General features: G+C 40.1%; 2 protein-coding genes across 3 annotated transcripts in view; one reads left to right on the top strand and one right to left on the bottom strand.

Annotated features, from left to right (window-relative positions):
* TMEM164 (transmembrane protein 164) overlaps positions 1–19,439 on the top strand; it is a 41,345-nt gene extending 21,906 nt beyond the window's left edge. For both annotated transcript variants that reach the window (XM_058848258.1, XM_058848259.1), the window contains exons 5-7: positions 2,480–2,558; positions 13,435–13,535; positions 13,945–19,439. In XM_058848258.1, coding sequence (XP_058704241.1) covers positions 2,480–2,558; positions 13,435–13,535; positions 13,945–14,151 — 387 coding nt within the window. In that variant the 3' untranslated portion in view covers positions 14,152–19,439. The remainder of the gene's footprint in view (positions 1–2,479; positions 2,559–13,434; positions 13,536–13,944) is intronic.
* Positions 1–20,894, bottom strand: part of ACSL4 (acyl-CoA synthetase long chain family member 4) — a 166,885-nt gene that overhangs the window by 83,210 nt on the left and 62,781 nt on the right. The window lies entirely within an intron of this gene.

The raw sequence follows: 20,894 nt of genomic DNA, 5'->3' as shown, positions 1-20,894 counted from the left end.
AATCTTTTGATAAAACTGTTTATGGACAAGGCACAAGATGCAGGTGAGTTAGTTGTTCAGTACAGCTTGCTTTTTCTGTTTGTTGTAGCCTGGCTGTACAACTTGAGTGCATGGTTGTACAGGAACTCTGTAGCTCTATAGCAAGAAATGCACTTCCATAATCGACCAGGCTTCAGAACAAACCATCTTTTAAAGTGGGGAAAAAGATGTTTTGTTTAACACACAAAAAAATACTGTCGACACCACTGCAGCATAACAACTGTTACTCTGTTCTCAAGAGTGTCCTCACACAGTGTTTGTGTAACAGATCCTCACATCTCCATGGCTGTGGAAGCCCTTTTGACACCAAAGATAAATGGAGAATGCTCCTAGACAGGAGTAAGTGCCTCATGTTGTGGTGTTTATATCAGGAGCAATTGTTTCTGAAGTGGGAGAAGTACAGTATTTTTTTCCAGTTAGGATCACTGTTTTAGCCCCATCCCAAATAATTTTAATTCCCTCAATTTTCTCTCTGTGTTGTTCAATGAAGGACAGCAGGAAAGGTTCAGATTTAGGAAACCTCACAATTTTCATGAAGTTCTTGCTTTTGCATACTGTTACCTTGCTTGTGTTTGTTTTGATACAGAATACTTGGAATGAAATAACCCAAAAGATTGTATGGGAGGGTTGTTTTAGCTTAGTCCCTAAAGGAGCTGGCTGACCACCTTGGAGGTAGCCATCAGGACACAGACAGTGTCCAGCGGGGGAATGCCAGGACTAGCATAATCCAGTTGTTGGTTTTAGAATCTTCTATGTTCAACATAGGATATAAGAATTGTAGTTGAATTTAAAAGATCACTATGTTATTTACCAACTGTTTGACTACTGTTTAGGAAGAAAATCAAGCTGTCTTTCAATCTCTCTTCTGTTGCTGTAGAAACTTCTGTAACGTTTCAGTTGTGGTGCCTAATTGCTGGCCTGAAGGCCTCACACTTATAAATAATCCCAATTTTATAACTGAAACAACTAATTATATAAGTACCTTGGTTATGTAACTCAACCAGTATGGATTGTTGGGGATCAGGTGAAGACACTGGGGACATGGGCAGCTGTTGGCCGGCTGGCCAGGTGGCAACTGGTTCAACCAATTGGGACTAACCACACAGACCTTCATAACTGTATAAGGAGAAGAGGACTCAATAAAAGTTGGGTGTTGAGCATGAACCTTGGTGTGTTTTGTCACATGCCTGTCTCCAACACCAGTGACATTCAGTTTCAAGGCTGTGACTTCAGTGTCTCAGAAGAGTCATAGAAAAGGAAGGCTTTTCTCCCCACTCCTTGCTTCCCAGCACACAACCCACAGTAGTGGTGTCTGAATTCTTCTGGCTGAAAAATGACGGGACAAGTCTGCATTTGAACCAAGGCTTTTCATTATTCCCATGACATTTCATACTTGTGGTATTGTCCAATTTTGAATTCAGAAAAATAATGCAACAGTGTGGCTTTTCAGCTCTGTAAGTCAGATGCAGTAAAAAGCTTAATTCTGAATTTTTGAGTATTTTCCAGTACTGTTCAGTTTTAAATGTGCTGCTTTAGTGTAATAAATAGATGTAGGCTAAGGTACTTATAGATGACAGTAACTTCCAAATACAGTGCATCCCATTTTCTAACTGATAAAGAGCTAGAAATAGTTGGGTCTGGGTTAGGAGGCTCAAACACAGTTATGGTTGAAGTTATTTTTAGTATTATTTTAAGTGTCTGACTTCTTAGAAGTTATACTAATTCAAATAAACACACAAATGAATAATTATAATTTCCCAAAAGTTTGCAGCAGGTGAGAAGTACCTGATTTGCTATTAAATGGTAACTTGTTTACACATAATTCTGCAGCTCGTCTTTAAAACCAATAAACGACTAGTAATTTTATATTTTAACTTATATTTGGTCAAGCTTAGCGGTTCCATACATGCATGGAGGCCTATATTTTTGATATAAATATTTTTTGATATATATTTTTGATATAAATCAGGTATTTTGATTTTTTGCACAGGCCTATTCAGTAATTACTTGTATATATGTATTTATATACTTTTATATATAAAATACCTCATTATAGAGTTCTCTATATGTCTGTCTAAGGTGGCAAGTATCTTTCTAAAAAGACTTCTATGCTGTGGGGGTGTGTGTGTAGTTTCTGATTTAATTACTTGAGTGGTTTACATTGTTATTGGTTATTCATACTAGCAAATAAAGGGAAAGAGCAGTCTTGTGTTATTCCCCTTTGTTGTGCTTCTGGATAATTCTGGAAGTGCTGTGTTTGTATTAAGGAGGATGGAATGGGTATAGTTACCTGTACTTTCAAGGCACTGACCATTAATGTTTGTTTATACATAGGTGATAAAATAACTGAAGGCATTTCATGTGTCAGAAAGAGAATCATTCCTTGGAACTTGGTTATTAGTAATGAGATATACTTACAAATATTTTCCTTATTCCACAGCTTCCATTTGAAATGGAGATTTATTACATCCAGCATGTGATGCTCTATATTGTGCCCATCTATCTGCTGCAGAAAGGAGGTAGGTAGGCAGATTACTCTGTATGGATTGAACTGGCCCTGTGAAATGAAAACACTGTTTACTGGATACCACCAGTTTCATTCTTACCCTTTTTTAACCAATTTTCTCTAGTTTTAATTAATAGCTCCTGTTGTTCTAGTGTTCTAATGTTGAAGTTTTAACCTAGCTAATGAGTTGTGTCAGGCACTGAAACAAAAATTTAAAAAATACTCTTTTGCCTGAAGGGGTATTTAAAATGTATTTGTGCAATGTGCATTGTCTTCTTGAGCAGCATCTCTGCCATCTTGCAATATTCTCAGTTGTTGGTGGGATGTACTTTTAAGATTTTTACATTCTTGGATGTCTCTTGAGAAGTACTGGAACTCAAAATGAGAAAAAAAAAAAATTAGTTGTCTCATTAGATAAATCCCAGAAATTCTGAAACTCCAGTGAAATGTAGTGACACATATCACTGAAATGAACTAGATTGCTTATTATCTCTTCTAACAAGATTGCCATCTTGCATTCACTTATGCCATAATAGTTCAGTAAGTCTGGGAATCCTAAATTGTTTCCCTGGCCAGTGATTTTTCCAGTTGCAGAGCCTCAAAGGGAATGCACTATACATTCAGCTGGTGTGATGCTCTGCCCCCATCTAGTGCGGACATGCCTCCAGCTGCATTTTCTAGCAGAGCTGGATTGTTCCATCCAGGAAATAAAATATGATCATTTGTGATCCACATGTTCAGTAGCCTTTAATGAAAGCCCTGAGGGTGTGATGTCAAGCAATGGAATACAGTCAGCCTCTTCCATCGTGTTGAATCTATTGTGTTTTATACCAGTGGTCACCTAACAGTCCTGCACCCTATTTCACTGTAACCTTTGTGTTGCAGTGATCTGATTGCACTGTCAAATTAAGAAAAATGATTCAAAGGAAAAGTGAAGTCTCATACTTCAAAATATGATTCTGTTTCTTCCTTTTATCAGGGAAATATGCCAGCCATGTTTAATTTTAATCCACCCTTGATATCCTAAAATTCTGGCAAATAATGCTAAAGTGCAGGGTAGTTGAAGGAGTTACACAAACTCAATCTTTGCAGGAGGAGGGTGAGGAGCAGGGGGCAAAAAACATAAGCAGTCATGGAGTGAACTGTAGGCAGTGACAAACAAAGCTCTTGTGATATCAATAAATCCCTTGCTGGCCTTGGAGTTCCCATCTGAGATCACTGTAAGACATGTACGTCCTTTGCTTTAAAAAGGCTTGGCCTTGGATGGCACTTGATGTATTCTTTGAAGTTTTGATTGTTTGGTGGTTTGGTTAAGCTTTTTGCTTGTGTCCTGGGGTGACTTTATGATGCTTGTATCCCAAATTGCCTGGTTTATGTTATATATTAAGTTCAGCACATTTAAGACTGGCTCTGAGACTGAAGCAGGGGAAGAAGACACATGCAGTTTGTGTTGAGAAAGAGCACTCGCTCCCCTGCATCCTGCTCCTGGATGGTGTCTGCAACACGGACAGATAGCAGGACAGGGTTCTCTTTTGCTTTTAGCTAGTTTTTAGCTAGCTGAGGCAGAGAAGTTTCCCTAGACTGTTTTTTCCTTTTTCTTGGATCTGTTCAAACCTGCTCTGGACTGGAAAACAGCAAACCCCGGGAGCTCACACCTGTGGCACACCAGGGCCTGGGCCTTTGCACTTTCCAGTGCTGGAGGGACTGATCAGAACCTGAGTGAGCCGAGCTACACCACATGAAAAGGACATTTTTTTCTGGATTTGCCATCTCATTGAACAGTGAGAGGTTTTATTGTTTAATATTATTCAATTTCTATTAAATAAACAGTTGTTTCCACTTTTCTCCAAGGAAATCTTTTTCCTGAACCAGCTGGGGGGATGGGTCACTTGAATTTGCTTTTCTGGGGGACCCCCAATTGGAGGTTCTCTCCCAGATTTGCCCTAAACCAGGACAGCTTGTTTTGAAGTAGAGGTTCTCAGGGTTCTTCAGGACCTGGGACTGACAAGAACTGGATTTGCAGTTTGAAAGGCTTGATGTTGGACAGTTGTCACCCTGTTTCAGTATTCTGAATGCCTGCCCTGTATTAATGTACAGGTATTTGCTGCCATCTAATGTTGATGTGATGGCATCATTGCTAAAAGAACTTCGTTGTCTAAACTTGTCAATTGAGATTGCTCTGGGCTGTTTAACTAATAAATGCTCCATTTCTTATGCACTTGGCTCCTTGTCACCTGATGTGCTTGTAATTAACAAAACACCCACGAACTCCTGCCACAGGTGACCTAAGGTATCATTTTTGATGCAGAAATTATGCAACCTAAAAATATTTGTCAATGTTAATTTTGTCATTTCACTAGCACTTATGTTTAAGTACCTTCTGATTAGATCACACAGGCCTTTGTCCTGTATCTTGTGAAAATTACTTTATCATTACTGACATTGATCAGCATGCAGCTTGATTTCAGTGTTGTAAATAGAAATTTCCATCAGTGAATCTGTGGATTATGATTGAGAGAAGTAATTGAAGGGTAGAAAATTGAAAAAAATGAAAAGGACTGGATTGTATTTGGAAAAATATACTACCTCTGTTTTATTATGAATCTGCCTATATTCCTGAGGATCCAAATGTTTCTCAAAGGTAGAGTGAACAGAACACCTGAAGCAGAGTGGATTTGAGGCTCAGTCTATAGAGAACTGCACCCTCAAGTCTGACAACCCTAATCAGGCATTGCACTAGCTATGCACATATATCCAGCTCTCTGCCGAAGTGTTTCCTCTTTGAAATGAAACTGGTAAGCAAGGGCTGTAGTTATTTTTTTTCTTGTCCTGCTATTTATTACCGTGGTGCAGACTGGTCATGCTGCGCTGGCACCCATTATGTCCCTCCTGACCCTGTAAGTGTGGGAGCTTTGTCATACTTAGCAGCATGTGGATGAGAGAAGGTTTTGGAACTCAGGCTTCAGTGTTGCACAGTGAACTCACTGAAGCTCAAGAACATGGATCCATTTTGGGGATTAAAAACTCCTCTTCCTCTTCCGTCTCATTCCCTCTCTGTACTGAGTGAATATAGATTTCCGTACTTCCCTTTCTCAACATTTTCTTTCCAAGTGCATATATGCATGTTTACACAGACACGAATACCAGGTTAGACAAATTACATGCTTTTACAGCATGGCTCATCTTTCTTGGAGGCACTAAGAGGCTCTCATGCAAAATAGATGTAGTGTGGATGAAACGGGCCAGCACAAAATTCCTAGCTCAAGTCAGTTCTTACATAAAGTATATCTGCGGTTGCCACTTTTATTTTTCTGTATGAATTTCACCTTGTGTCACCTGCCTCCCGAAACTGCAGTATGCATCTGTGCAGGACACAGCATTCCATAAACTGCTGGAGGAGTTGAACCAGACTTTGTGGGTCACCATTTTCTCTTGTCCTTAAGAAGTGAGACTCTTAGAGACCTTCAGTGAGTTCAGGACGGCTAAGTTCTTAAACTGTATATTCTTAAGATAATGAAAAAACATCTTGTTTGCACTACATCAGCTTTAGAGACTGATGATGACTGTTTCTGTCTGTCTTAAGCTTATTTGGTCAGGTTTTACAATGGATTTGACAAGATGAGGTGTGTATCTTATTTCAAAACATCAAATCATACTGAAAGGTAATCAAGGTGGAATTGTTATTTCCTTAGTGCAGTGACCAAATTATATTCTAAATTACATTATTCCACAGCAGATTGAAATAAGGGTTAATTTGTAGCAGCTTCCTAGCAGCAGAGCTGAGGAGATAATCTGCCCTATTGTGTTTTGATATCCCCAGTGTTATTTGACTTAGTAACTCCGGTAGGTAGAAGAGGCTGTTGGCATTGAGGTGTTTTGGAGTCTGTGGCTGCAGGGAGCGATGCTGAGTGGCTGTCTTGCAGTGACAGGGCCCATGCTCAGCCCAGTGCAGGGCATCACCAGCACGTGCAGCTGTGCCCCGCTTCTTCCCTGGGGCTGCGTGGGGAGAGATGTCGTCCTGGAAATTGAAGCCTTCTGATAATGTTTTCATAGTTTTAGTTACTTTCCCATGAAAGTAACATAAACATAAGTTGTTTATCACATTCCATCTAAGAAACATCGTTTGATGGACGTTTCTCGTGACCAGTGTCCTTGGGAAGGTGGTAACTTGATTATCCAATCCCTGGTCATTGTTGAGAATCTATAAGTACTGGAGTCAGAGAATAAAGGCACTCTTTTTTGTTCTGACACTGAGAAGTGTTTGTGTGAATAATTTTGTGACCTCTAGAGACAGAGAGAAGCTCCAGCGTTTGGGTGCGGGGTGGGTGCAGGAAATCCCCTTCGTGAGCTGGACCAGGCAGTGATGGTCTTGTGAGTGCTGGGCGGCCCTGTGGGCTGGCCCCGGGTGTCTTAAGAGCCGATTTGCCAGTAAATAATTGAGTTGTTTGTTGGGAATAGAAGCAGAATTTTCTTCTTAGGCAAGTGCTGTATCTTTATAAGTAATGGAGAGCCAGTGTCTGACTTAAGTCCTAAAGCCCTTTTCTTTGTTGATCTGTCTTCAAAAGTGGCATCAGAAAAGAAGCTCTGTGGCACTGTCACATAGTCAGTTGAAGTTGTTGATTTTATTTTCATTTTCTCTCTTCTCACTGAGAATGCTTCTGTTGTGCTCAGCAGCTGGGCAGAAGCAGCTCCCTCAGAGCAGGGCAGCGTTCCTGACCTCAGAACAACCTGGACTTGTTGGAAGATGCAGCACACAGATACCAAATACAGATGGAAGGATCATTTTTCCTTTGGTTGTAAATTAGGAAAGTGCAATTAAAACACTAAATTTGCGTTTTCCATTGGCAGTTAGGACTTGCTGGCTAGAGTGGGTGATTACTATATTTAAAGACCTTTTTTTAGCTGTTGCACCCTATGTCAGCCATTTTCCCACTTTTTGACACTTACCTGTCTTTAATTAACTCTTTCCTTAGCTTTTTAAATGAGTTATCAAGCAGGTTTTATTATATACCTTTAGTAGTAATCCAGGAGAAATATCACTTTATATTTAGGTAGTCATAAATCTAGTCCCTCTCGATCTTCACTGAAATACTTGATAACATGTGGTACAGCTCTTTTGCTGAAACTGAATTACTTAGAAACCTGTCAACTCTTGTGTGTTATTTCCCTACTCTGCTTCTAGCAATTCCATGTTCCTATTCCAGATTTCTCTACCTGATGAATGCCATTTATTAGACATAAATGTGTGGTTTTCTGTTGAGCTGTGCTTGTGCCGTGGCACCTTGAGCAGCAGGGTAGCTCTGTGTGCTGTTATTCTGGCTGCAGGCTCAGGCTTCAGCCTCTCTTGTAGCTTGAATATTCAAGGATAATCTTGTTTGATGATTTAAGAGAGATGAAGAGGAGGGGATGTGTCTCTCTCCTGTGACCCTCTGAGCTTTATGCACTGGGCAGTTAGTTTGAAAAATGAAATATCTGTCCAGGAGATGGAGAAATTTAGAAGGGTAGGTGCCAGTATGTGGAAGAACTGCTACTGTATGAAGGTAGAGGAAGAGCTACTGCTGCTGCTTTATGCTAAATTATTCCTGAGAGAAGCAGATACTGTAAGAGCTTTGTCTGAGCTGTGTCTGATGAGAGCAGTTGGCACTGAAGGGAAACAGGAACCTCCTGGCATAAGGTACTAGTTTGAAACTTACATATGGAGTCAAAACAGCAGTAGGGGAAACATTAATTTCAGGATCATCCTCGTGAAAATATTTTTTTCCTGTTTTCCCCTGGAAAGGAATTTTTATTTCTAGGCTAGCTCACCAGGTCACTCAACTGGAATTAATCCTCTGATCAAGGGAAATAAAATGAAAATAAATTTGCCCTCACATTTTTGTAAGCTTGAAAATGAGAGAATTTTAATAGTTGCTCTGAGTTTTGGATTAAGCAGGTCTACTTGTAATTGTAAGACAACTGAAAGAGAATGTGCTGCACTAGAAAACTCATAAAGCTCTATCAAATGTGGTGGGAATGAAAGTAAGAATTTAAAGATATTATTTTAAACCCTACTAAATTAAAATTTTGTACTCTATTTTGATTCTAATTCTCTAATTCAAACAGGAGTAATTTTCTCCTGCATTGCTTTCAGAGAAATACTAAAGGAGTATTGCTTTCTATTAAGTTGTGTTCAAATTTTCAGAAGCCTGTGTATTGAGAATTTTAAAAATAAGAAACAATATATATATAAATAAATAATAAATAATATAAAAATAAAATATATATAACTATAATAAATAATAAAATAATAGTTCATAAGAACATTTGAATTAGCACATTGTGGGGAGGGAGCAGTATAAAAAAAATGGCATCTCTTTGTTGAGCTTTAGTTTTTTAAAACCATGCATCCATTTCCTAGATGGCAAAACAAACAACTTGGCATATTCAAGGTCAACAAAATCTTGTTATAGAAGCAGATGAAGAACCCCAAACTCTTCAGTCTATATTGAATCCTTTGTATCAATGCTATTGAAGTAATGAAGTTTAATTTAAACTGAGATATCTCCTGCCATGCTATTTCAACACAGGAGCAAACATGCAGCCTACCTAGATGGCCCCAGCGTGGAATGGTCTCAGCTGTCTGGGGCATGAGTGTTTTTGAGAATGAGATCAGGATCAGTGCCAGACTGGTACTTGGACTAAATTTCTTTAAGTGCTTAATGTATAAGTACTGCTCATGATCCTTCATAGAGAGTGAAACTTTCTGCTCCCACCTATTGAAATTGATTTCCTATGCAAGCAGCAAGTAGTGTTTGCCAAAGCCACTACAGGCCCTTCAAACAGTCACTCGGCTGGCTCTTAGTTTTCCTGTTTGTGTTTTTCTTTTAACAGACTGTACTATGGAAAATAGACCACATTGCTCCATTAAACAGCCATCTGTTGAATAGCAGAGCTGTAGAGTAATAAAATCTATAGTGGGTATTTATCTAATGAGAAATTTACAGAAAATATCCCAGATATGAATTTAAAATTAGTTTCCCAAACCGTACGGTGGAATCTAGAGTGCTCCAAGATGTTTTTTTTGTGTGGAGGTCAGTGTTTCCTTTTTGTCCTTTGATGTCCAAATAGTGCTACTGCTGAAAATCACACCATTAGTTTCAGGATTGCAGAGTCTAATAAGGAGGGGTATTTTAGTATGAAGCAAAACCAAAAATCTGTAGAGAGTGACAGTTGCTCTCCTAAGGGACCTCTGAAGTACCATTCCCTGGTTAGACTGAAGCTGGATGTGAGAAGCCTGGGCTGAAAGCCAAATTGTGCCATGGACCTGTGTTGTCATCTTGTGCAATTTCCTTAGTCTTTTAAAGACTGTTGTCTCCCTCCAGTCTCATTTTATAGCTGGAGTCACTTGCCTGTATTAATATTTATACTCTACCTGCACTGTAAGTCACCTGGATACGGAGGTGTCTGTATTTCAGCTTTCCTGGGCACTTGCCCCTTAAGACTCTCACCAGGCTTTGTCAGTCACTTTTGAAATAACATAGACAACTGCCAACAGAAACCTAATTTGGTGTAGCACTGCTCAGCCAGTTCCCAGGAGCTGCTTTGATACCTTATTTAAAGTTCATGTTGTGTTTTGTGTCTAGGTTAAATATGATGGTGAACAGCTGGACTGTGAGCCTCGTAGAACTCCTGACATGAACCTGATAAGCCTAGAGAGGGCACTGAGAGGAGGGATTTGGCTACAGGGAGCGGATGCCAGCCAATCCCTGACGAGAACATAAGCAGGTACCTATTGGCCAGTGAGCTGGGTTGTAACCAAATCATAGTCAATCAGGTTCAAACACAGAGTTTTTTGAATAACCTATGTAAGAGATGTGCAGGCAATTAAATTTTTCTCCGCCACATGAACTTCGATGTCGTGTTATCTCTATGTCTCCCCTGACTGCAACAGTTAAACATGCACCTAAAACTGCAAAGACAATAGAAACAGATTTTGCAAGTCAAGCAGTGTTTTCTTTACAGCAGAGGAGGAAGCACAAAGAGTTTCTTTAAAGCTTGACCAGGTTACCTAAAGTTGGTGTAGCCAAAAATAGAGCCATGATCATCTCCTGCACTCTGACACTGTAATGTAATGAAAAAACATAGTCAAGGTGGTGTCACCTATCTGATGTTTTCAGGCCATGGAATTTAATGAATATTATTGCTATCTAAGTCAAGACTTCTGTACCGTTTTCTAAGTAGGATGCCAGCTCACACAGTTCACACTTGCCAAGTGCATCCCAAGAATTACTGTTGGGAATTCTTTCCCTTTACCTGCAGAACTCAAAGTGATTCCTGTAGAGTTCTCTTTTGCTGACTGTTTTACTGACTGTTCAGACACTTCTAGACTTCACCTTTCCACTGGATAAGAAACCTTACAAGGTACCCTGTGCTTTCCAAGTAGTTCCTGTGCCCAAATTTATCATGGGCTCCCCAAGTCCCAGCCTGCTCACTGAACCATGGTGTGCAGAGGTACCTGGGATAATGACACTGCTGCTGTTCCTTGTTAGAACCAAGGAGGTGTGTGTGGGGTGCAGATATGCTGCTGGCACACACACACACACACACACAGAACCTTATCCTGTGCAAGCAATAGCACACAACTCGTGTTCTTGGGAGTGGACACTGCGAGGACGTGCAGTTTTAGACAACAACATGTACGTGATTTTGAATCTGTAGTATTCACAGAATGCTATTTAATTGAACTTACTTCAGGTAGCTACTGCAAAATCAGTTTGAATTGGCATGATGGGTACAAATTATGGAAGGAAACTATACAGAAAATTAATTTGAAAGGGCCACAGAGCTTGAGGAAGCATTACTCTAGAGACCTTAAACCTGAGGTGGGATGCAGCATTAAACAGTGATGTGGTCGCAGCAGCTACTTGTATTTGTCTCCACAGGATGCCATATACAGGCATTTTCATATCAGCTGGTCTGGTGGGTGCTGTGGTAGCTACTCTGCATGTGGAGTTATTTAAGTTCCCAGTAGCCTTGTACAGTGTATGCTGAAGTTTTAATTACTTCCTGGCAATTAATGGAGTGTGCTGGGTAGCCAAGGCCAATATCAATATTGCATTCTGTGCTCTAAGCTGTCCTTTGAGTACTGGATACATGTTTCAGTATTTAATAATATCTAATGGATCAGAGAGCAGATAAAGGCAGTTAAAAATTGCCAGTGTATTTTTATAATCCTCTGCAACCCTTACAGCAGCCAAACAGCATGACATTGTGCATCTTTTTTTGTGTTCTGAGGCTAAGTTATTAAAGTCATAAGGAAAGTGATATTTTTCCACATATCTTACAGTGCAATTTTCATATCTGCTAGTAAGAGTCTCAAGAACTCTGTAAACTGGTTTTGTTCTTACCATATGAAATTTGAATATTTAATTCACAAAATAGTCTTGTATCTATGAGTACTTTTATTACATCTGATTCCCTTGGTACTTTCTAGATGAGGGAACATTTTGTTTTGTCAGTAAAACCTGGTTTTGAGTGGGTAGAGAAAGGTTGGAATAATATATGTGCTACTTCATTTGAAGGGAAAAAGTATTTTGCAGTATCTGTGATATCTACTGATTATAAAACTGTTTGTAGTGTTGTCCTTGGGTGACTTTATGATGTTTGTATCCCAAGTCGCCTGGTTTATGTTACATATTAAGTTCTACACCTTTAAGACTGGCTCTGAAAGTGAAAGAGGGAAAGAAGAAGAATGCAGTTTGTGTTGAAAAAAACCACTCCCCTGCATCCTACTCCTGGACTGTGGTGTCTGCAGCACAGATGGACAGCGGGACAGAGCTTCTCTTTAGTTTTTAGTTAGTTTAAGCTAGCTGAAGCAGAAGAGTTCCCTGGATTTTTTTTATTTTATTTTTTTTTCCCCTCCTTGGATCTGTTCAAACCTGCTCTGGACTGAAAACCCAGACAAAGCCCAGGTGCTCATGCCTGTGGCACACCAGGGCCTGGGCCTCGGCCTCGGCACTTTCTGGCGCCGGAGGGACTGAAAAGAACCTGAGCGAGCCGAGCTGCACCACATGAAAAGACTTTTTTTTCTGGATTTGACATTTCATCAAACAGTGAAAGGCTTTATTGCTTAATATTTCTATTAAATAAATTAATTTTAATTTATTTTCTGTTAAATAAACAGTATTTTTCCTCTTCTCTCCAAGGAAATCTCCTTTCCCAAACCAGTTGGGGGGAGGGGCTTCTTGGATTTGCTTTCTGAGGAGACCCTATTTAGAGGTTGTCTCCCAAATTTGCCCTAAACCAGGACAAGTATATATCTCTACAGCAGCTTTCATTTAAAAGCACAGGTCATTAATGGATTGACCACCTGATACAGCTTTTCTGTTCCTTGACATAATTGGTGCAAGTTCCTTTTTAATAGTCATTAAACAACCATAAAATTAGGAGATTACAATTAAACTGTGCTCTAATATAGGCTGTGCAGGACCTGCTGCTGCCTAAGTCAGTTCTGTGCATGCTGAAATCATAATCCCTGCAAGAAGCACGTGTTTAAGTATAAATAACCTGATTTTTTTAAGATTCATTGTACACCATTATTGCATTTTATTACTTCTGTGGTAGAAGGAAGAATGAAGTAAAAATCATTTATGTTAGTGAAAAACAGACAAATTTAGTTAGGTAACATTGTACATTTCACTGCTGGACAAGAAGGAGGGAAGAAGCTGATCAGGATGCTTCAGGTAAGAAATAAAGCTCTCAAATATTAATTACTGTAATGGTATTGAGGAGGTTATCAGCTCAAGCCAGATGCCCTGACATCCAGATAGCAGGAGAGAGAGGCTTATTCATTGAGAGTGTGATGGTCACAGCAGTGCAGCTGAACATTAATGTATTCCTTTCTTTTCAAGGTATTTACACCCCTGAACCGCTCTGCAATTTCTGGTGGGCTCTTTTATCCACGGGGTTTATGTTTGTGTATCATTTTAGCATCTTGCAGATCCTGGGATTGGTAAGTAAACCCAGGTTAATAAATGGGTAGTCTGCAAGTACATGCAGAGTAAAAATACTGAGGAGTTTGAGAGTCCAGGTCTACATGGATAAGACTACTTGCATGGAAATTTTTGATAAGGCTACTTGTATGCAAATTGCATGTTCTAACAAGCATTTGTATCTTATATCTTGCAAGTACTGGTAAAATATTCCACAGATTGGTTATGTACCATAAATGCATTTATTAAATATAAAATGAAATTTGGATCTGCTTTTCTTCTGAAAGCTGCCCTACTTGTTTTGAGCAAATGCATGTCACTAATCAAATTAGTTTTGATTATTGGGGTAATTCTCTAAATTTTCACTAGTTTTAGGTGAATCAGTGCAACATAAAAATATTGTTAATTGATAAATTGTTGCTTTCTCAGGTTACAGAAGTGAATTTGAACAACATGTTGTGCCCAGCCATCTCAGATCCTTTTTATGGGCCCTGGTACCGCATCTGGGCATCTGGACATCAGACTGTCATGACCATGACGCATGGGAAGCTTATAATCCTGCTGTGTCACAGTGCTGTCCCCACCTTCAAGTGGAGCATGGACTTTCTTAGGCTCCCAGCAAAGAAAATAGACTGAAATTTCTCCCCACAGAGTAATTCATAAAGGAAGCAGAGATATACTGGAAAACAAAGAGGGGGGATGAGAGGACGAGAGGACAATGGCTTTATACTTCTTCCCACAGTTTTTTGCCTCAAAAACACCTCTGTTATGAAGTGAGGGTTTTTTTACCTGCTGTTTTTCACTGCCTATTGCCAATGGCAAAATTAGTGGCCTTATTCTGGGGAAGATTTGTGTTTTATACATTTTGTATAGATTACAATAGAATCTTGCTAAGTCACCATTTAAAATTAGGCCAGGACCTGTCCACATTCCAGGAAAGAGAGTGGCAGTGCTACCTCGTTTTCCATTGAAGAATAGTACACTTCTAGGATAGGAAATTCTGAATTGTAGCACTCAACTTATATGAACCAACATGCTGAACTGCATTATCCAGGCTTAACTCTTAAAGCTTGAATGTTCCAAAATGGTCACAGGAAATGGTGCACACTTGATTGTCCTGTCAGAAGTGCAAAACAGTGAAGTACTACTGTATTTTCTAAAAGCTGATTGAAAAATGTTGGGGAACAATAACTCAATTAAAAAAAAATCAACTACTTAATTTCTAAGCTGCAATGGATAAGTATCTATCTAGTGAAGTCCCATCATGATGCTTTGGAGATTCTTTTATTTTGGTAAAGGGGAAAAAAAGAATGTCAAAATAAATTCAAAAGACCATATTATGTTTAAGCCATGATAAGATATTGCATCCACTGTTCTGTCCTGACTTTGAACAAAATGTTTTTTTTTCACTTAGACTGGAGAAGGAGTGGAGATACAAAGACCAATGTAACATCAGGGTTTTGTTTTTTTTATACTTAGTAGCTTTTGAAACATTCCTGCTTTGTCTATGAGGATCCTCACTGACCAGACTGGTTGGTGAAGAAACCAAATTAAACTCTTCTCTCCCTACAGCTCTGCTATATCATGTGTACTGACTTTAAAATACAGGTATAAAAAGGAATGTCAAATCAGTACAGGCCTCTACTGCAAAGAACATGTTCCAGTTTAGTAGCCTGAGCCATCAACATGTCTTTTGGAGAACAGGATGATGAGCAGAATGATCAACTGCATGCACCTGCTCTAATTTTGCAGGAGGAGAAACCATTGGGCAGAAAGAAATCGTGACTCTGTTTGTCCAGAATTGTGAGCCCATTATGCAGACTGTTGTGTTTCAGGGCTGCATGTTTTTCTCATACTGAAATTTGTGGGAATTTATAGATTCATTGTGTTGTCAAAGTTGTGACTTGTAACATAAACCAAAGCCATCATACCTCCTCCAGCTGGATCATATGAAGGTATGTGCTGAAGTTAAAGTACTGACATTTATACCTCAGGAACCAAAAGTAGGTTGACTTTTTTTTTCCTTAAAAACGAAAAAAATTTCTTTGGTGAGGGAACAAGTGGCTACTTCAAATAATTTTACTCCATATGATTAAAAAGAGTACACCTCAACCAGAAATACATTGTCCCATATTCTGATTCACAAACTGGTTTCTGGCTTTCTTCCATTCCTTGCTGTATGTGTGTGTGTATGTATATAAAAATATACTGTATGGTCACGACTTGAGAACATGCAGCATGTACCTAAACTATCCCTCAGGCATATACAGCTGGTGTTAGTATTACAATATAACTTTAGACAAATTTTGCAAATACTTTTGCATTATTTTTTGCTTATCTTAGGTGGCAATTTTGTTTTGTTTTGTTTCTTTCTTTTTTTTTTTTTTTTTTAAAGCATTATCCCTTTTTTCCTCTGTCAGGATATTGCAGTTACTGGAAACACTTCTTTAAGTGGGAGCCTTTTCTTTTTTCCTTTTTTTAAACTATACCATGTCCTCTCTGTAATCATCTGCTTCAGGGCATTTTACACAAGTATAAAGCAGCTGCTGTTTGTCACCATTGACTGCCTCTGGCCAATTAAAACTGCAGAAGCATTTAAATGAGCTCAGGTGTCTCACTCAGTGCAGGCTCTTTGCTTGGAAAGCAGAATTTTCAAGCTTTTCTGACTGACTTAAAATTCAGTAGCTGGAATGTGAACAGAGCTGACAAGGGCCATCCCTGGGCAGTGGAAAGGGATTCCTGATGCACAGCTGCTGGGAGTTGTTGCCCCTGCCCTCCCTCCCTGGTGGTCACTGGGCCCACCTGTGTTTTTCCCCTTTGGCTGTTCCAGTTGTTTTGAGTCAGAAATTTGAGGTGTAATTTCACCATATGGGGCTTGTTGATGGAGCCGCTCATCAGAGCCAGTGGGGCTCTTGTACAGTCCTTCTAAACCTTGTGGGCACGTTCTTGAGCTTGTTGAATCTTTCATACCAATTTAAGCTGCAAAAACATTTCTGAACAAGGCAAAAAAGTAGGGAGGTAACCAACTACTGCACTCAGTAAGGATTTTACAGGTATTGCAGCTGCAGTGAAGGAATCAAATGGTGCAGCTGGAGTCAGGTGGGAAGGCAGGCAGTGCAGTCTTCACCTTTTTAACATAAGCTGTTGCTTCTTTGTTGTTGTGCAGTATCAGTGAGGCTGGTTGAGTTAGAATAGAATAATTTAGGCTGGAAAAAACCTGAGTTCATCAAGCCAAGCATTAACTCAGCACTGCTGAGTCCACCACTAACCCTTATCCCTAAGTCCCACACCTACATGTCTTTTAAATCCCTCCAAGGCTGTTGACTCCACCACTTCCCTGGGCAGCCTGTTCAAGGCTTGATAACCCTTCAGGTGAAGAAATTTTTCCTAACATCCCATTTAAAACTTCCCTGGTGCCACTTGAGGCTGTTTCCTCTTGCCATGTTGCTTATTTCCTGGGAGAAGTGGCTGACCCCGATCCTTCTTTCAGGCTGTTGGTTGCAGAGTGACAAGGTCCACCCTGAGCCTCCTTTTCCCCAGGCTAAACACCCTCAGCCATTCCTTAGATGTGTGCTTCAGACCCTTCCCCAGCTCTAATGCTTTGCTTTGGATGTACTCCAGAGCCTCAATGTCTTTCCTGTAGTGACAGGCCCAAAACTTAAAATTACTCCCTCCTTCCCAATGCCCTTCTTTCAAGGCTTTTAGAACTTCATGTTGATTTATGGTGACCCACCACTCAAAACTGCATCAGTGTAGCTGAGACAGACTCCACAGAAGGGTAAGGAGAGGTCAGAATGGGAGCAGAAAGAAAAAAAACTTTAGAAGCAATTGACATGGAACTTCACATCCTTTGTTCATCACCTATCTCTGGTATCTGCTGGGAATATGTATTAGGCAGAGCTTGCTATGTGTGCAGGGAATGGGAAAGCTGAGTACTTAATCTCTAAAGCAGTTATTTATTGTTTTCCCTGGCAGAGGCAGATTTTTCTTTTCCCTGAAAGGTTTATTTTATAGGCAGTTACACTATACAGATTTCTTTGGGTGCTTTATGTTTATTTATGCTATAAATTAAAGCACAAAACTCTATTGCTGTTTTTGGGAAGTGACTGCATTCTCTCCTGGGGTGTTACACACTCAATCCATGTCAAAATAACTTGAAGCTGTTGCCCAGTACCTGGTAATGAGATTTTACAGTGCTGCAGTGCAATGCACAATTGAAAGTGTTGTCCTGGGCCTCCTGGTCAAATGTGCCCAAATGTGTCATGGGACCAGGAATTTCAGCAGCAGTGGCAGTAGCTGTGGGGCAGACCAGGAGTGGGGCTGCACAGCCAGACCCACTGTTCCCACAGCAGCAGCTGAAGCAGAGTGTAAAATCTCATCCCAGAGTGACTTCATTTTCTGGCCAGAATACCCCAAAAAGTTCTTGTGCAGTGCCACTGCCTGGCCTTCAGAGATGCTGGTATGGGTTAAGGGATCTGAACGGAGTCCCCCAGTGTTAGTATTGTAGGCATTTTTTTATGCAGCCTTGGAGTAAGTAGCCCTCCAAAACAGAGGTAAAGCAGGAACATTTTTGCCCGGAACCACCTCATGCCATGGCTTCAGCTGTTCAGGATCCCTGTAGTAGTATTTTTCCAGGGATTCAAGACACTGTACAGTGTCTGAGCTGGATCTATTTGTATAACTTTCTCTTTAAAGCACCAAATGAGAATTTCCATAGTTTCTCTTGAAGGGTAAACTAATAGCTCTTGCCCACGTGTTTATGAATCGATGAAAAGCCACAGTCTATGAACATGCACCTGGAGCTGGTTTTGGTTCAGCTTCTTAGTTCAAAGATTCTGCCCATAAGCAAAGCTTGAGCAGCTGCTGCCTTGGTGAGCCTGGGAAACAGGAAAAGTCAGTCCATTTGCAGTCCAGTCAAACCTTGGTGTCAGCGAGTACCTAATTGTAGGTTTCTGTTTCTGGCCACAGAGTTTTGAGATTTCTGTATATTTGAGACAATTTTATAAAGTTCAGTTGTAGTTTTCAGAAATGGCAACTGTTAACTGACTGTACTTTCATGTCCTAAGTCTTGCATCTAAACCAGAAATATTTGTGTTCTATGCATCCATAGCTAATGGAAAATAGAATTGTGGAGTTTTCTTCAGTGTTGCAATTGTTTCACTGTAGGTGGATCCTTAGAAATCAAATTTGGCCTTATAGTTAACAAAGCTCTGAAAAAGCCAAAAGCCAGGAAGAGGGTGTATGTCAGCCCTAGTAGGAAGTTTCTGCAGGCAGACAGGTCAGCTTTGGTGTTTTCAGTTCTACAGTGACAGGACTCAACAAATCTGTTGATTTTTGTGATCTTGTACTTCAAGTGATATTGCTGTAAATCTCTCCTGCAGCTGTTGGTGTAACTTAGTCAAAGCCAAACTGTTTTATATACAATTTCATTTTTCTTCAGGGTCAATTTTGTACTTTAAAAACTATTTGTGCATTTCCTGAGTTATTATCCCAATGTTGCAGAGGACAGCAGGGAAAGCAGTGAGCACACCCTGCTCCTCCCCAACCATGCTGTGCAAGGGGCTGGGCTGGAGCACCAGGGACGCTGCAGGAACCTGCAAGGCTGCTTACCCCATGCTCCAGTCCCAGCATGGCATTTTCCAGGCACAGAATGTGTCGGTGAGGGCAAGGATGGATGTGGATGGGCTCAACTGCGACATATGCTGTTAGTTCTGAATAATTTGTAAGAGTGTTACAAATTTTGTAAAATTTTTAACGTGCTAAACTTTGGTTATGGAGGTAACATTACCAGTAAGGGGGCATTTATGTACTTGTTTTTGTATTTTGCTCTGGTGGGCTTTTTTGTTGTTGTGCCCTAAGTCCAGATCATTGGGCAAATAGTCGTTAAACCTTGAAATTAAAACAAATAAATGCATTTTACTCAATACTGGATACTTTTGTTATGATTCTAATTGTGCCAGGTCTGAGTCCATCTTGCTTAGAACTTTTTATAACTAGAGGCACATAATATTAGCTCTTTTTAAATCAGGTAAGAAGATGGAGGCTTTGTCTGAAACAGTGTGTACAGCCTGATGTTGTCTATCTTGCATACACCAGTTCCTGGGAGAACAACAGGTACTGGGATTTCTGGAATTCTAAGCAGTTCAGTCTGACTTGTGCCTGTTACCAGTCAGTCAACAGCAGTTTACTGGCAGACTTACTGCAGGGTATAAAATCCTTTACTCACTGTCCTTATCTTTCAGGTGCAGAGCTCAGGAAACTGTTACAAGGATGCACCCTCCATGCTTCTTCACTGCTCCTAGCCCAGCTTGGGTAATGCTGTGTGGTTTCCATTACACAGCACTTTAGCATAAGATGGTAGAACACCCACAGAAGTTTTCAGCTCACACCTTTGTTCAGAAAGCTGCTGTAGCAGCTACAGGACTGCACTCGGCCCCACACCACAGGATGGCAAAGTAGTTTTAATGCACTTTGCAAATGCTTTTGGCTGTAATAAACATAATTGCAGCCTAGTTAAATGTATTCTTGTGACTCAGTAATTTCAGACAAGCAGGTTATTGCCTTGTGTGGGGTTCTTGGAAAATACTGTTCTTGGAAAAAGAACATACTGGATGTGGCCACCCTGTATTATTACATATCCATTGCAGAGGATCCAGTCTTTCATGTGGCTGGGGAAAAGAATCAACTCTCCAGCTTAATTTCTCTGGAAGAGTATAAAGACTGATGAAACAGCTGAAGTAGAAATCCAATGTGAAGTGCTGTATGGCAGCCTGAGCTGAACCAAACAAGCAATTTCCCACTGCAGGCACTGCTGATTATTGTCAGCAGCTCTCTGTAACTAATTAGAAATCAGCTTTTATTGTTTAATACCAACAAATCTGTAAGAATAAGCAAGTTTCTTCATCTGAAACACCCTTAATGCTACCGGCTTGGTTTGATTTTTACAGTATGGGAATTGGAGAGCCAGCTAAAGCAGTGAGAAGAGTGGAAACTCATTGTAGGAAGCGGTAACTAGCTCTGCCTTTCAGTGGCCTCAGGGTTTTACACAGTTGAGAGTAATGATACCAAATGTGTGAGCCAGCTTCCATCACTGGATTAGTATTTACCCAGGCAGGTTTCCCTTCAGATGTTTGTTAATCTTCTAAATCAAAACTTCAGAGCAAGTGAAGTAAGGGCTGCATCAGACTTCAACATCCAGAGATGACATAGATTCTACTGCTTTGCTTTCAAAGACTTTGCATCTACAGATAGCAGAGCTATTATTACAGCATGAGACAAGAAAAGCCCTTCTAAACTCAGAGCTGAGTTCCAGGGAGATGGAATGCTTTATCTCAGGAATTATCCTACAGTGGAAAAGTGCTCCCTTTAACTCAGACTCA

This window comes from Poecile atricapillus, chromosome 12 (genome assembly GCF_030490865.1).
Source record: "Poecile atricapillus isolate bPoeAtr1 chromosome 12, bPoeAtr1.hap1, whole genome shotgun sequence".
Classification (NCBI taxonomy): domain Eukaryota; kingdom Metazoa; phylum Chordata; class Aves; order Passeriformes; family Paridae; genus Poecile; species Poecile atricapillus.
This window is presented reverse-complemented; position numbering and strand designations above follow the sequence as displayed.